The sequence below is a fragment of the Triturus cristatus genome, chromosome 4_2 (assembly GCF_964204655.1).
Source record: "Triturus cristatus chromosome 4_2, aTriCri1.1, whole genome shotgun sequence".
Classification (NCBI taxonomy): domain Eukaryota; kingdom Metazoa; phylum Chordata; class Amphibia; order Caudata; family Salamandridae; genus Triturus; species Triturus cristatus.
The window spans coordinates 504798248-504814230 of record NC_140586.1 but is presented as its reverse complement, the minus strand read 5'-3'; the positions used below and the strand labels follow the sequence as shown (position 1 = coordinate 504814230).

At 42.3% G+C, this 15983-nt stretch overlaps 1 protein-coding gene across 1 annotated transcript in view; it reads left to right on the top strand.

Moving 5' to 3' along the window:
- The window catches only part of LOC146834619 (vitellogenin-A2-like), a 70517-nt gene that overhangs the window by 15665 nt on the left and 38869 nt on the right, over positions 1-15983 (top strand). Inside the window, exons 11-13 of the mRNA XM_085602094.1 lie at positions 1714-1932; positions 3555-3778; positions 3885-3982. Coding sequence (XP_085458220.1) covers positions 1714-1932; positions 3555-3778; positions 3885-3982 — 541 coding nt within the window. The remainder of the gene's footprint in view (positions 1-1713; positions 1933-3554; positions 3779-3884; positions 3983-15983) is intronic.

Genomic DNA, 15983 nt, shown 5'->3' with positions numbered 1-15983 from the left:
GTGAGTAGCATTTTTAACACTGAGGAGGGAAATTATATTCCATGGAATGTACTTAGTTTATTAACACAATCAGTGTGCTTTTGCATCTGATTAATGGTTGTTTGTTTAATTATGTGGACACAGCATTTGTGACAATTGTGCTTCCATTATTACTATAATTACTATCAGGTAGGATCTGCTTGTTAGTGCCCATGTGCTACATTAACTTATATCTGTATGGGTGCTATTGATAAAAGAGGGTAAAATTGCATTTTGACAACAGTGTCCAGGTTACTTAAAATGAATGCACACTAGGAAAATGCCTTCTGTGTGCATTCACCATATACACTAAGCACACCTTCAGTCAGAACCTGAGTATGTTCCACAGATCAAGTGTGTTCTCTTAATTGATAATATGAAGTAAATGTTTTTGAAGGACAATTAAATTTCATGTACATCAGTACTGACAATGAGTCCACATCTCGGAGATGGTGTGTGTGGCCCTCGCTTAGAGCTATTACCTTGAACACTGGACTTGAACCAAATTCTCCTTTGGAGGCTGGTCAGCTTCCTCCACCAGGTTTAGGGAGGCCCAAAGGAAGCAGAGGAACGGTAGATGATGGTTTGCTGTCTCGCTGCTTTTCTCCTGCCACTCTCGGGCCTCCACGGAACCAACGTAGATGGCTGGAATTCAGGTGAAGCTCTTGTGTTTCAAGCCTCCATGATGCACGATAGCCAGTGTCTAAGGACTCTTCTTCATGCTGACAGTGGATCAGAGTCACTGTCAGCAGTGCACCAGCATGACAATCTCATACAACCTGTGTCTGGGAAGGGGAAGAAAGAAAGGTTCAGAGGGTCTTTGGGAGAGGTGGCAGGGAGCTGGGTATTTTTCTCACAGAAAGGTTCAAAAGAACACAGAAAGGTGCTCAGTGAGTTAATGGCTTACTTTTGACTACTGTCACTTTTATGTAGGTTGCAAGATGAATCCCACGAAGGCAAACTCAGCCTGATAGCCAGATATCTTCAGAGGTTAAATTGGGCAATAGCGTTAGGTGACAGTGAACCATTTATCTCCAGGGCTTATGGATGCCTGCATGAAGTGCTAAATAAAAAACAAGTTATTGTTGTAGAATGGAGCAATGAGGAAACAGAGAAATGGAAAGGTGATGAGTCAGGCAGGAAACCATTTTCTTTATACATGAGAAGAGTCAAGAAGGCTATGGAAGGATGGACATGGTGATTTCAGTGTGATGCTTGTTATCAATGATTTCTATGAGTTTCATATTTTTTTAAGTTACTCAGTATATTTGTTTAATAAACAACTGGATTGCTGACAGCTATCCCTCTTTAATTCTCTCTGTATTGCTCCCATCAAAACAGTGAACAACGTGGGAGTGACACTTTGCTCTAAAAAGTCAGTTTCCACTGCTACAATTAAGCATCAAACAAAGCACATTCTCTACTCTGCAACATGTCCATAATCTGCTCCATATTAGGCTTATCACAAAGATTCCTTCTCATTCATGGTCTAGTCTTATCTATATTACTTTACTGCCCATCCATTCTCCTCAGCGCTCCACCGAAGAACTATAAGTGGTCCATAGTGGAGTAGTAAGAATAATTTTGACTGAAAAACATGAGCACATCTCACCTTACAGACAAAAATCAAAGAGAAAGGAGGAAAATAATGAGAATATGCTAGTGAAAGACTGTCAAAAATCTGTTTTTTTGCAGCCCCTCCATGACCTGGCAGCTGAAGCAGCTAACAATGCCCATGAAGAGGACATGGCGCTGGCTCTGAAAGCCATGGGTAATGCAGGACAGCCGGCCAGTATCAAGCGCATCCAGAAGTTCCTTCCAGGATTCTCCTCCAGTGCTTCCCAGCTCCCGGTGAGGATCCAGACTGATGCAGTGATGTCCCTGAGGAACATTGCCAAGGAAGATCCAAAGAGGGTAAGAGAGACACAGTCAAATAACCATCATACCTGTGTATTTATGAAAAACAAGTACATCTGCAAAATAGGTTTGCACTACGTGTGGGAGCTGTTTTACAATATTTTGAAAGTGACAAACATTCTGGGAAGAACAACTCGAAAGCTGTGTTGGGCCTTACAAAAAGTACAAAAGGCAATGCATGTGAGTGTGTGTGCCCAACGTCCATCTACAATTGTAAAACATTTTTGGAATGCATCTGTTTATCCTTATCTGCATTTCAAAAGATCTTCCAAATAGGGTAGGAATTGTGAGAATGTCACTAATAAACACTGTTCCCCTTTTCCTTTATAAACAAACCTTTCTGGTGTGAAGCCTTCTCACCAAAGTACCCACTGGAGAGATGGTGCTATGCTAAGCAATTTACATACACCTAAGGCTAGCTCTTGCCAGTTAAGGTATGGTTGTGCAAAGAAAGTGTGCTAAAGGCATTGAAAATATATGTGCATGGTCACAGTTACAGATTTGTTAGTGTTAATCTCACACTGCTATGTACAAACAACCTGCCCGGGCACTCTGCTATTGTAATAGGTTTTCATTAATACTCAATAATGCACAGAAATGTCATGACTTCTCCATACAGAGATTACACCTGCATGTGTGGAAACAGCATTGTGAATCCACTGCATGCATTGCATACAGCGTTTCTGTACTTATTCTGATTAGTATGCGAACAAGACCAAAATGGTGAGCTAGACATCAAGATAATGTTGAATAGCAACTTAAATATATATGTTAAGACACGTTTTCTAAATTTCATAGCTACCACATAATAGGTTGAAGCACATCGAAATATCTAAATAAGGCCTGTTTTCAAATCATTGCGCTACTGGTTAGAGACTATATAAAGGGAACAATTTGTCTTGATCACTAATAGCATGCCCATCCATGGTACATCTTGTAAACTGAGGAACAGATTCACAAAGATTGGTGTATGAGTAGGTGTGACTTGCTGAGTTGCTCACAAATCTGAAGAGTAGGCCAGGAGTATTCTTGTTTTACACCTGGCAGCTTGCCCCTGTAATTCTGGAGTGCTAGCATCATGTTGGTAGATTGAGCCCACAATGTGTAGTTGAGTGGTTAGGACTTAGGGCAAACTATAGACGTTTGACCTGCCAAGTTCAAATCACAATTTGTCTATGTTTATGCAGTACAATGAGAATGCAAGGCTCGGGTATTTAGATGTCATTTATGGAACTGCAGAGGGCCCAGGTTGCAAATGATTTTGCTATGACTAAGTATGCCTTATTCGTGCATTACTTCTGTCCTACTCCTGAATTTCAGTGGTCACTATTGCACACTGAAATTAAAATTAAATTAAAAATATATTAAAATAGTATGTTGAAGCAAAATCTTCATGAATCTGGCTAGCAGTTCATCCAGATATTGGAGACTTAATGTTTGCTGCAAATTAAATGACTACTTTAGTAACTACATACAGTACAGCAGCGTCTAGTCATCAAGCTTTATATCAATGCAAATACCTAACCATAATCAAAGGTACATTAACAGCACCTGATACTACTGCTGTAACTTGCAGAGTTCATAAAGTACAATAGACATATGTTTTTTTTCCTCTGTAGGTTCAGGAGATTCTGCTCCAGATCTTCATGGACCGTCAGGTTCGTACTGAAGTCCGGATGATGGCTGCCATGGTTCTGTTCGAAACCAAGCCTGGTCTCGCCTTAGTAACAACCATCGCCAACATAGCATCGAAGGAGAGCAAAGTGAACCTACAACTCGCAAGTTTTGTATATTCACAGATGAAGGCCTTGTCCAGAAACCGAGTCCCATCACTTCATCAAGTGTAAGTGTCAAAGTACAAGGTTCTAAAATGAACTGAGACTTATATTAAAATGTGATCATACCTGTAGCAAGGTCTCAATGATAACAGGTACCATTATTTCCTTCAGGGCTGCTGCTTCCAGTGTTGCTGTAAAGCTATTAAACCCAGCGCTCGACAGAATGAGCTATCGATACAGCAAAGCTTTACACATGGGTTCCTTCCAACGTAAGTCCTTAAAGGGTATTTGAGCACATTTTGAGGTGTTTGGTTGCTTTCCGTAAACATTTCCAAAGCGGCGAGATTTTTTCAAGTTGTTCCATTAATAAAAACATTTTCTCAGTGGAGTGCAAAAGTACACCAACAATTAATGGATAGTATGCATCTTAGGAAAGACACATAATCTCTGATTGTCACAACATTCTTTCTGCTAGCCTTCAGAAGGCTGTCATATTTGTATAGACAGACGTCATCCTTCAATTAGTGATAAGCTCCAAACCTTCACTCCTTGCTTGATACAACAATAACACAATGCTTTAAGGTTTTTCTGCCTTCATAACCATAGCCAGCAGGCTCCATTCCAATGGAATTTGGATATGAGAGGGCCTGCAAATAAGCCAGATGCAGCAAGTCACATTATTGACTCACAGCGGTCTGGAATGTTCATGAGATTTCCAGTCAAATTTTGGCTCCGTAAATAAAGGGATGTGCAATGTTAACCTCTTGAGTGCCCATGACGAGATGGTCTCGTCATGGGCCCCGCCCGCTAATGAAACGCCCGGCACAGGGCGTGGAAAGGGCGGGGCACTCAAGGGGTTAAGTTAAAAGGCCACATGAAGGAGGAGCAGAGCATCAACCCCTTTTATATCCGTGAAGACTTAAAAAGTGTTGTGTAAATTGTTAGTATGACATTTGATACTGGATGACTACATTAAAGACGGGATTATAGTGTGAAGATGGTCATGCTTTTTCCACAGCTGTGATCAAGGAGCCACCTCTGATATTATAAGGGTCAAACACAAAGCTAACATTACATTTTGATACATTTTAAGACCGGACAAATCACTAACATTATGGTATGTTACATTAATTAGCAGAGGATGTTTGGTTGAATAACTTACAAGAGAGTCAAGCTGGAGTTTAGCTTCTGTCCCAAACATGAAATTAAATCCAGTATTTGTAAAGCACACAACTACCCGAGGGTGTCAAGGTGCTGGGGGCCGTTGGGAAGATTAAGCGAGCTATTACCAAGAGTCACATTGTGCTTGACTAACCTGCTGCTGGCACCGGGGATCGAACCATAAACCCTGTGGTCCGGTGTCAAACCCGAACCCTGTGGTCCAGAGTCAGGCGCCCTGGCTGCTGTCCCACACCTCTTTCCTTAACATCATCACAGAAATTTACTAATAATTTGGGCAAGTGTTGCATCACAAAAGTTAGGCAAACCCAGTGCAAAGCTTTGTACGGGGATTTACTTTTGCAGCACAACCTCTGCTTTGCATTAGAAAGTTGCCTAATTTAACACACGGTTATACACTACTATGCACTACACTGCACTTCTTTGATTATAGGGACGTTCTATGGGTGGCACATGGGAGTTCCCATGCAATCACAGAGGGTTTTATATACAAATCCCTGTTAACTGAAAAGGGTAGACAGGGATTGCTGCCAAAAATGTATGCTTCCTCGAGGTAGGCAGAAGGTTTGAGAAAAGTTTTCTTTTCGCAAAGCTAATTAGATTTTGTGTGGTTGCTGCACCTTTCAGCACACATACATAGTGGAAAAAGTATTAACGTATGTCAAACTTTTTTGAGATGAGCAGGTCCCCTTTCAGTACAAAACCTATGCATGACATCTTGCACATATCCCTGCACTATGGTGCAAGGGTGTGTGCATTGGTTCAATTTAGCCAAATGCATGCCAGCAACAGTGAAGAGAAAAGCAGTGCCTTATCTTAGTAGATATGGTGGTGTTTTCTTTTCTCTTTTGACACAACGCAGCCTAGTAAGAAGGGAGCACTCTATAGTGTAAGGCTATATTTAATCTGAATCTTGAGAATAAAGTGACAATTTCTCCCTTTTTCAGTCTCACCATCACTGTGAAGAAAAATTATGACTGTCAGGAGGTCTCCCTGGAGGCCCCAGCCCAAAACAATGTCTCATGATAATTCCTCACCCTCTTTAAGTGTAAGAGGGTTTCTGTGCTGCCACTCATGGGACAGGAAGAAAATGTGGTGACTATACCAGTCCCTGCTAGATTTAAGTCTATTGTTTGGCAGAACTCCACCAAAGCCCTTGGTGCTGAGAATTTGAATTTTAGAAATGATAGTGAAAACCAAGTCCATCATCTTAGTTGTAAATCAACTTCCACTGTTTCGGCTGTAATGCCATTCAGCAGATTCAACAGAAATATTCACCAGCCTTTTTTTATATTACTGTTTCACCACCTTCATGAAATAACAGCAAATATCGGTTATCAGTATAGACATTTTTCCAGAAGCCTGCTTGAAAAGATGATAGAATATTTTTTCTTAAACAAGATAACACACTAATAGCACCTTTCAGGTAAATCAGGGGGAAATAATTAGTCAAAAAGATAACAAATAATGTCTCACACCCTTTGTGTGTAATCGGTTTCTCTGCTAACACGAAAGAAACAGGTTACCAGCCCCCACTGTATGTATGTTTAACTCAACCAACGTCTTTGGTGCTGGCAGTTTAAAGTGCAGGAAAAACATTAACAAAGTTTACAAAAGTTTGGTTGGGTTATCAGTCAGCAGATTCAGCAAAACCTTTAACAGACACAAAAGAACTGCCTTATACGCTGCAAACTGGTGGCTTGTATATTCTATCGCGTATGAGGCTACCTCTTGAAATGGTATTAGTATCCTTCATTACTAGTTCCCATAAACCAGGACTAGTGTATTGCAGATAAAATCAGGCATTTACGGAATTCTTAGGGTCTCATTTAGAATCTAGAATGCAGCTCACCAACTCTCAGATCAAGGGCTTCATTCACAAAGGTCAGTCAATCAATCAGTATTTGTATAGCCCAGCACTGTCACCCCTAGAGGTATCTAAGCACGGAGGATGCTGTGTCTCAGTCAAAAAGTCAGGTCTTGAGTCTCTTTCTGAAGTCTGCCAGGGAAGGTGCTGTTTAGAGGTGGAGGTGAAATTAAGTCCAGGTCTTGGTGGCTATGTAGGAGAACGAGCGTCTTCGACTTCTGTCGCGATGGATGCTGGGGGTGTGATCGAGGGCACGTAAGGAATAGCGCAGGTGTCTGGAGGGTTGATGGAATTTCAGTCGATGGTTGATTTAGGATGGACCTTGATCATGGAGGGCTTTGTAGGCATTCCTGAGGATCTTGAACCAATACCTTTTTCTGGAAGGGGAGCTAGTGGAGGTTTCTGAGGTGGGTCGTGATGTGTGACAGTTTGGGAAGGTCCAATATGAGTCTGTAAGGAAAACGTGCACTTTTGCCTAACTTCATATTTTTGGGGGAATTCACAACCTGTAAATTTAATTTTACTAACAGTAATTTTACAATTGCAGATACTCAACACTCATGGTAGGGACCCTGCACATAGAAAGATAGTCCTGTCCCATCTTTTTATGTGAAGACTTGTCTGCCCTGAATGCGAAGTCTCAACAGTCATAAAATTACTATTGGTAAAATCAACTCATAGCTTGTGAATACTAGAAAAATTGTAAACTTGGACAAAAGTGTAATTTTATCTTTGTGAATTAGGCCCCAAGACGTCATGTTATAGGCTGAATGATGCAAGCTGAGTGTATCTCTGTCCACTGTAATGCTGACTTCATTGCTTATGGCAGCTCAAAAATGGGGCTGCTTTGCATGTGGCTTCCCTTCCACATTGTGGTCTAGATGTATCATTATTTGATGCAGCAGATGTAGCAAGACAACTTGCAGCGCTTTTCTGGGTCAAATGGGGAGAGCAGGAAAATGCCATGTGTACCAACATAAGGCACATTTCTGCTCCCTATCTGCGATGGCACACTGTGTGCTGCCAAGGACCAATGCAGGCCCCCTTGCGCCATGGTGCCAGGCTGCTTGCATTACAGGTAGGATTGTGTCTGTGCAGGAAGGGAGACTTTCCTGCACAAAAACAATGCTGAGAGTTGTTTTCCTCTTTCTAATTACATAGCATTTCGATGGATTCCTAGGTTTACCTGTCTTGCTAAATCTGGGAATATGCCAAAATAAATTGATGGATGCATGGGAACACCAAGTTACACTCATATAACGCATTCTCAGCACAGAAACTTGCACTTCCTCGCATTAGTCCATACTTTTCAAACAATGTGTGGCCATGCAAGATGGGCTTGCGTGGTTTGGTAAATCTGACTTAAGGATTGCGTTGCCCTTTTAACACCCCGCATGACGCAAGGGCAATGCAATACTTTGATAAATCAGGCCTTTTATTTTTATGATCATACATTGTCCTCTTTTTTTATGGGGAGGTTGCCTAGGTTTGTATAAAGAAAATGAAGCATCAAGACCCAACGTACACCTTACACTATCCCTATGATATGCTCTGCCTCTCAAACCTATGACCGCCAAAAAAAAGAGAATAGGCGGCTAACATTCTCCCTTGAACAAAAATTGTCCCCTTGAATGATCAACCTTTCTTCATCAGAGTCACTGATGGTTGCCTTCCCTTTACTACAAAACCCCATCTGGCCGCCATTGACATAATCTGGATATAAGGATTTTGAGCATTTCACGCTTTCTGTTAAAGATGTTCACTTACTTATAAGGAATAGCTGAGATTCCTGGGACCCGGCCCTTATGGCATACCAATAACAGTTATCAAATCAGATCCGAAAATGTGGGGATAAGTTTTGGTGCTGCTTTTTAATCAAACCACTTTAAATGGTCATGTTCCAGCAAATTAGAAAGGCTCTTACATTCAACCGGTATATAAGAAAGGCACAGGATCAGAGCCTAGCAGTTATCGGCTTATTGCTCTGTTAAATGCTGATGGTAATATATTCGCGAATCACCTCCATTCATTTCTACTTGCGTGGGCTGAGGGAGATGATCGCCCTCTGGTTAATCAAACTGGCTTTATACCTAAGTGTTCCATGACTGCATATTTATGTCTTCTAACTACTATAATTCATTGTACACTAAAATTAAAAATGAACTCATTTTATTTGTCTGTATTGTGGACTTTTCTTTTTTTTTTTTTTTTTTTTTTTTATTTGTGAAATTTTTTATTTTTCTTCATTACAACAGTAGATTATGAGCATTACCCATATCACAAGACTTAAATACTAACTTATACAGTAAATCTGACCGATCAAAGTGTACACATTTATGGAAATCAGCTATGATTAAAATACTCGACATCAAAGTACAGGCAACAACCTACCCCTCTCCCTAGCTATTCCTTCTTTGTCTCTCTTTCCATTTACATAATGGCTCCCAGATTCTTTTCCCCAAACGTCTTCCACTCCTCCCCTTTCGTGCAAAAATTTTTTCCTCTATATTATATGCATATAGGGTATTTGCCAGCCAACATTGCATTTTCGGAGAACTTTTATCTAGCCATGCCCTAGCTATTGTTAGTCTATAGACAGCCATTGCTACAAAAAGGAAATCAGCATATTGAGCCTGCTCGTCATCACTTACTCCTAGCATAATCCAAACTGGTGTAAGGGATATCTCAATATCAAGTGAGTTTGCTAAAAAACCCTCAATTTCCCTAATCAGAGTTCTTAGTTGTGAACATGTAGCAAAAATGTGTACGCTATCTACTTCCAGCTCATTACATCTAGGACAATTGATTCCTTGATTTCCTCCCCATTTTGCGATCTTTGCAGGAGTAAAGTACAAAGAGTATAATGTTTTATAATGCTGCGACTGCAGCGGGGCAGCACATAGTATCGTAGATCCAAGATTCAATGAATCATAAAAAAGTCTATTATCAATACCCAATTTATCTTCCCATTTTTTACTAAATTTGACTAGATCGTCCTGCTTGTCTTTCACCAATGCTGCATAAAAGGACTTGATGGTACAATCCCCCGACAGTTTTATTTTCTCCATTATTTCCACTTTATTAAAACCTGCCGGGCCCCCCACTTTATTATCAAGGAAACTTCTAACCTGTAGATATTTGAAAAATCCCCTATTATCTAAGCCGTATTTTACTCTCAGCTCTGAAAATTGCATAAGGCCATCTTGTGTATACAAATCTCCAATTTGCATAACCCCCTTTAATGCCCACTCTGCCATAGTATAATCTCCAAAAATTTCCTTAGGGAGCGACCTGTTGTTACTTAATGAGACATATCTATTATACCTCCCAAGTTTTACCCTCTTCAAAAATGCATTCCACGTCGTCACTGCCGCTTTAACAGTTTTAAACTTGGTCCTCTTGAAATAGCTATAATCAATGCACTTCAGAAAGCAATTCTCAGCATTTACCCCTAAAGCGAGAGCATACACATCTGTAGACATTTTCTGCATTCTAACATCATCAGAGCTTCCACCGATAAGACCTTGAATATATTGCAGTACAGAGGCCATATAATATAAGCGAAAATCTGGTGCCCCCCATCCCCCTCTTTCTCTAGGGAGCGTCATGTACCTATACGCTCTCCGGGTTTTACCTTGGGCCCATATAAACCTGTTACAGATAGACTCTATGCGATTAAACCAGCTGGCTTCAATCAACAATGGGACAGCCCTGAATACATACAGAAATTTGGGTAAGATCATCATTTTGATAGTGTTTGTACAACCAACCAGTGACAGATGTAAATTGTTCATTCTTTCTAGGTCTTTTTTCATTTGAGTTATCAAGGGATCCATGTTTTTTTCCACAATTTTGCTTACTTCTGCCGTCATTTGCACCCCTAGATAAGTTGCCGTGTTTACCACTCTTGCATCATTACACATTACCCACTGATTCTTGACTATCTGGGTTTTAGTTGTATTCAAACTATAACCAGAGAACTGACCAAACTTCTCAGCTTCTGATTCAATTGCCCTGATGGCGGCTACAGGGTCTGGAATCAGGATGGCAACGTCGTCCGCGTAGGCTAGTGATTTAAGTCTGCACCCATTTAGTACTAGTGGAGGTATTTGTTGATTCATTTCCAGTTTACGAATATAGGGATCAAGATACAGAGCAAACAATAGGGGAGAAGAGGGACACCCCTGCCTTGTTCCTCTCTGGATGTTAACTGCAGCTGAATAACCTCTATTGACTCTTATCTTGGCCGTCGGTGCTATGTATAACGTCTGCAGAGCCTTTGTGAACCCTGGTCCTATACCATGCCACCTTAGAGCATCCCATAGATACCCCCATGAGACCCTATCAAAGGCCTTTTCAGCGTCAAGAAACACCGCCGCCATTGGGTCCTCCAAGATGTCTGCAACATCAAGTGCCGTTATTACCTGCCTGGTATGGTGGGTTGTGCCTTTCCCTGGAATAAATCCATGCTGAGAGGGTGTAACTAACGATTCAATTATCTTGGATAGTCTTTTTGCCAACATTTTTGAAAACACCTTGACATCGGCGTTCATTAAGGTAATGGGTCGATAGGAGCCTGGGACATCTGGCGGTTTACCTTTTTTTGGAATAACAATGATGTCTGCACCACCCCAGGAACATGGAACAGTTTCACCCAGTTGCGCTGACACCATTATATTGAACATGTCTGCTAGCAAAACGGTCTGAAAGACCTTATAAAATTCAACTGGGATCTGGTCCGGGCCAGCAGCCTTCCCCGATGGGAGTTCCCTCAGCGCTTCAACAAGTTCTTCCACCTTGAATTTCTCTTCCAGCTCTAATTTGTCTGCCTGCTCCAACTTTGATGGCTCAATATCCCTCAAATAAGCCCTCATGTCCTCCTCAAATCCCCGCCCATCTGCCCGATACAATTCCGTGTAAAACTGCCTAAAAACCTCTCTAATCTGTTCTGCACCCTTAACTTTAATTCCTTGATCATTTTGGATCTCCTTAATATTAGCCATACCATCTCTTTGTCTAGCTCGCACCGCTAATATATGACCCACTCTTTCGCTAAGCTCATACGCCTTTTCTTTATTGGCTAAATACTTCTCCACCGTTTTTTTTGCCATCTCTTCCATGGCCATTGCTTTGAGAGCGACTAATTTTAGCAATATCTGCTCAACTGGTGCATGCATATGTATAGCCGTCATGAGTTCCTCCTCTGCCTCTCTAATTAATTCATTATTTCTTTCTATTCCCTCCCTTTCTCTTCTTTGAGTTCTAATAACATAGCTAAGGGTCTCACCTCGTATTCCAGCTTTAAAAGCGTCCCAGACACTCCCTGGTGACGCAGTACCTCTATTAATTACCCAGAACTCCTTAACCCATTCAGCCATTCTTTCCCTATATTGCTGATCCTGCAGGAGTGCTCTGTCAAATGTCCATTGCGTCGGCTCCTTATTTCTCCTTTGCCCAATGTTTACCTCTAACACTAACGGGCTATGATCTGATATGATCCTAGGTTCTCTTACTATCTTTGCACCATCTATCAGCCCTCTTGTGATTAAAAAATAATCCAGCCTGACTAAGATCTGATGGGGCGCTGAAAAGAAAGTACTCCCATCGAGATTCGGATGGCAGTGTACCCAGGGATCCTCAAGAGAGTTATTCCTTGCTAAATCTGCTAGAGCCCTATATGTTCTTTTTTTCCTCCCCGCATACTTCCCGTTAGGGTCCAAAAAGCTACTATCTAAATCATGAATGTTCAGATCGCCGCATAATATAACAGGCTCAGGCCACTGAGCAAGTTCTGCATCTAAGAATTGAGGAACATCTGGATCATCTCCAGTAGAGCCATAGACTGACACAAGCGTGAAGGTTTCCCCCCTAAACAATAATTCTACTATAACCCATCTTCCCCATTTATCCTCCAGCTTTCTTTTAACTATTGCATCCTGTTTCCTGCCCAGTATTGCCACTCCTCTTGTCTTGGTGTTCTGATTAGTTTTTGCAAGTACATTAAAACCTAGTTGCTCAAGTAAATAAACCTTAGTGCCCTCGATGTGTGTTTCCTGAAGGCACACTAAGTCCGGTTTAAAAGCTTTTAGCAGTGACGCAGCTTTTAACCTCTTATTAATTTCATTGAGTCCGCAAATATTTATTGATACTATTCTACACGACATTTAAATTCATAAACTTCCCTGTTCCGCTTTCCTGATTTAACCAGCAAAATTTAGTAATTATCTTTATACTTTGAGCTTTCCAGAACACTTTCTCCCCTCCTTTAGTTTGTTTGTGTACCTTGATCCCTGCATCTTTTTTTAAGTCTTTTTTACCCCTTTCTTCTACACCAAGAATGTGCCCAAAACCAACATGTGTGTCTCCCCCCCCCCTCCCCCCTCTCCCCTCTCCCCCTTACCCCCCGCCCCTTGAGACCCCCCCCCCCCCTCACTACAGGCAAATAGGCCAATCCTGGCCTATGTGTAGCCAACCGTACTCTGCAGCGTCGCTACTCTCTCCCATCCTGTTTACCCCACTGTCTGATATTGCCAAATAGACTATATATGGCATTACCATCTAACCATTTTACGGAGTTTTTGGTGCAGCCCTCCGGGGAGATTGCGACGGGGTTCTGGTTCTAGCTCTACTCTCCTTCCCTTTGTTAATATCGGAGATTTCTGCTAGGTATTCTGCTGCTCTTATCTCAGATGTAAACATTTTGGTATAACCTTTCATGATAACTTTCAGCCTAGACGGAAACAAGAGATATGCTTCTGCCCCTTGCTTTTGAAAAGGCCCTATCATCTGTCTTAATTTCCACCTTCTTTCCACGGTAACGTGGCAGAAGTCTGGCCTTGAAAAAAAAGTATTTCCATCAACTGTAATTCTTGAGTCCGGTCTGGCTTTATCGATTATCTCTTGTCTTGCTAGGAAATTACCCAAGAATACCAACATTGCTCTTGGGAGTTCCTTATCCTGCCCTCCTCGATTTTTCTTTTTGAACAGTGGATACCTATGTGCTCTTTGCACTTCCACATCCCATTGCCATTTTGAGTCAGGAAAGACCTCTTCCAAAATCTTAACCACGTAACCTCTGGGATCCTGCCCCTCTTTCCCCTCCTCTAGGCCCAAAAGTCTCACATTATTCCTTCTTTGGCGATTTTCAAAACTTTCTAGCTTCCACTGAAGATCTTCAACCACCTTCTCTTGATCCATTTTAAAAGTCTGCCAGTCTGTCACTTCGTCTTCAACCCTACTTGTCCTTTCCTCCACTTGTAGGACTCTTTCTTCAACCTCTTCCTGCTTTCTACTTACTTTCCTTAGTGATGCCTGCAGTTTTTTTGTGTCTTTTTTCGCCCTTCTGCTCTCCATTCTTGCCTCCTTCTGCATCTGTTTCAAAGTACCAAAGAGCATTTCGAGAGTTACATTTTGGTTATTCCGCCTCCCCTCCTTCTCCCCTCCTTCCTGCTCACTTTCTTTGTAGGTCTCTGAAGTAGCGGAATAGTCCCATGATAATTTTTTAGTCATACTGCTTCTTGAACCTCTTCCGCTTCTTCTTTTTACTCCCATAGTACTTTTCTTCTTTTTTGTGACTAATTCGCTAGATCCGTTACTACTATCTGAGTCCGAAGTACGATCAGTTCGACTCCCCTCTCCCTCTGATTCTACTTCGCTCGGATTTGATGAGTCCGAGCCTTCGTTAACCGAAAAAAACTCAGGTGAGCCTCCCCTCATGCTTCTATCTATACTTTTATTAGTTCTGCTCAAGTCCAGATCCAAGTGTAGCCCATGCTGCTCTGTTAAACTCTGTGTGCTGCCCCGGCTTGCCTCGGTGCCCTTCAAGTGCTTATTGTATAGCCCTGCCTCTACTAACAAGAGAGCATCTAACATTTGAGAGTTGTTTTGTTTCTCCAGTTGCTTAGCAGCAGTGTCTATGTCGGTGTCACAACCCGACTCCTTACCGACCTCCACCCCTTCCTCCTCTCCTCCCGCGGCTTCTGGGGCTTCTACACGCCGTTTAGAAGCAGTGTCAGCAGTGTCAGCGTCGGAATCACAGCCCAGTTCCTTACCGATCTCTACCTCTTTCTCCTCGCCTCCCGCGGCATCTGCAGCTTCTACTCGCCGCTCTGCGTTCACCGCGCCAATTCCTGCATTGCTTTCCGGTTGCCTAGCAACCAGGCCTCCGCTGCTTGCGTCCTCGCGGTCCGGCTCTGCTTCCGCGTTTGTATGACAGCTGTCTCCCAGGGCGTCGGTAGCCTTCGGCAGCCTCACCTCCTGTCGCTCCTTGTGCTGCAATCCATCTGCCTGGATCTGTATCCGTGGAACAGACGGAAGGATCCTTGTGACAAACGACTCTGGTAAGGTTGCTTGGCGCTTCTGATCTTTATCTTTCGCCGATTTAGACAACGCTGAGCGGGTCTCCGGGCCTGCTTCCAGTTTCTTCTCCTGTTTCTCCGCATTCTTTACTATTGCACTCTTCGACCTCCGACTTGAGAATTCCGCCGCTTTTCCCACCGATGCTGTTTTTGGGATGGCCCCTTGTCTTACGGCAATCCCTAAGGGCTTGATCGGTCCTGCTGATGTTGCTTTTTCTCTCTCCGCCTTGAGCCTTTGGGGCATCTTCAGAGGCACTTTCACGTCGTTAAGTAGATTTTTCCAGCAGGTCAGCCAGTCTGTCACCTTTCTTCTCACTTTCTTTATAGGGGAGCCCCTGAGCCAACCTGGGTTAAATGTATCCACTGTATCAAGGATTATCCGATAGGTCAAAGCCCACATCTCTGGATTCACCAAAACTCCATCACCCTATGATAGGAGAGAGTAGAGTATGCGACTTCTCTCTACAGAGCCACGGCGGCCATCTTGCCCTGTATTGTGGACTTTTCTGATGCTGTTTTAAGACAGGTAATGACAAATGTTGTTTTAGTGGGGACTAGATGGTGCTCTTTTGCCTTTATTAATTGATCTCCATACAGACACCTGGATCCAAGTGAAGCTAACTAGAGCCCAAGGTCTGACAACAAAGATTAAAACTTATAACAGGTTCAAACAAGGCTGCATATTGTCACCTTTGCTAGTTGCACTTCACATTTCTGACCTAACCTCAATACTTAATCAGTTCAGCGGGGAACATGTGAAAATTTCACATGTTATTTCTGCTGACAATCTTGTTTTCATCCCAACAACCCAGATTGGCCTCCAAAAACAGCTAAAAGGATTAGGAGAGTGCAGCACCAAAAATGGAT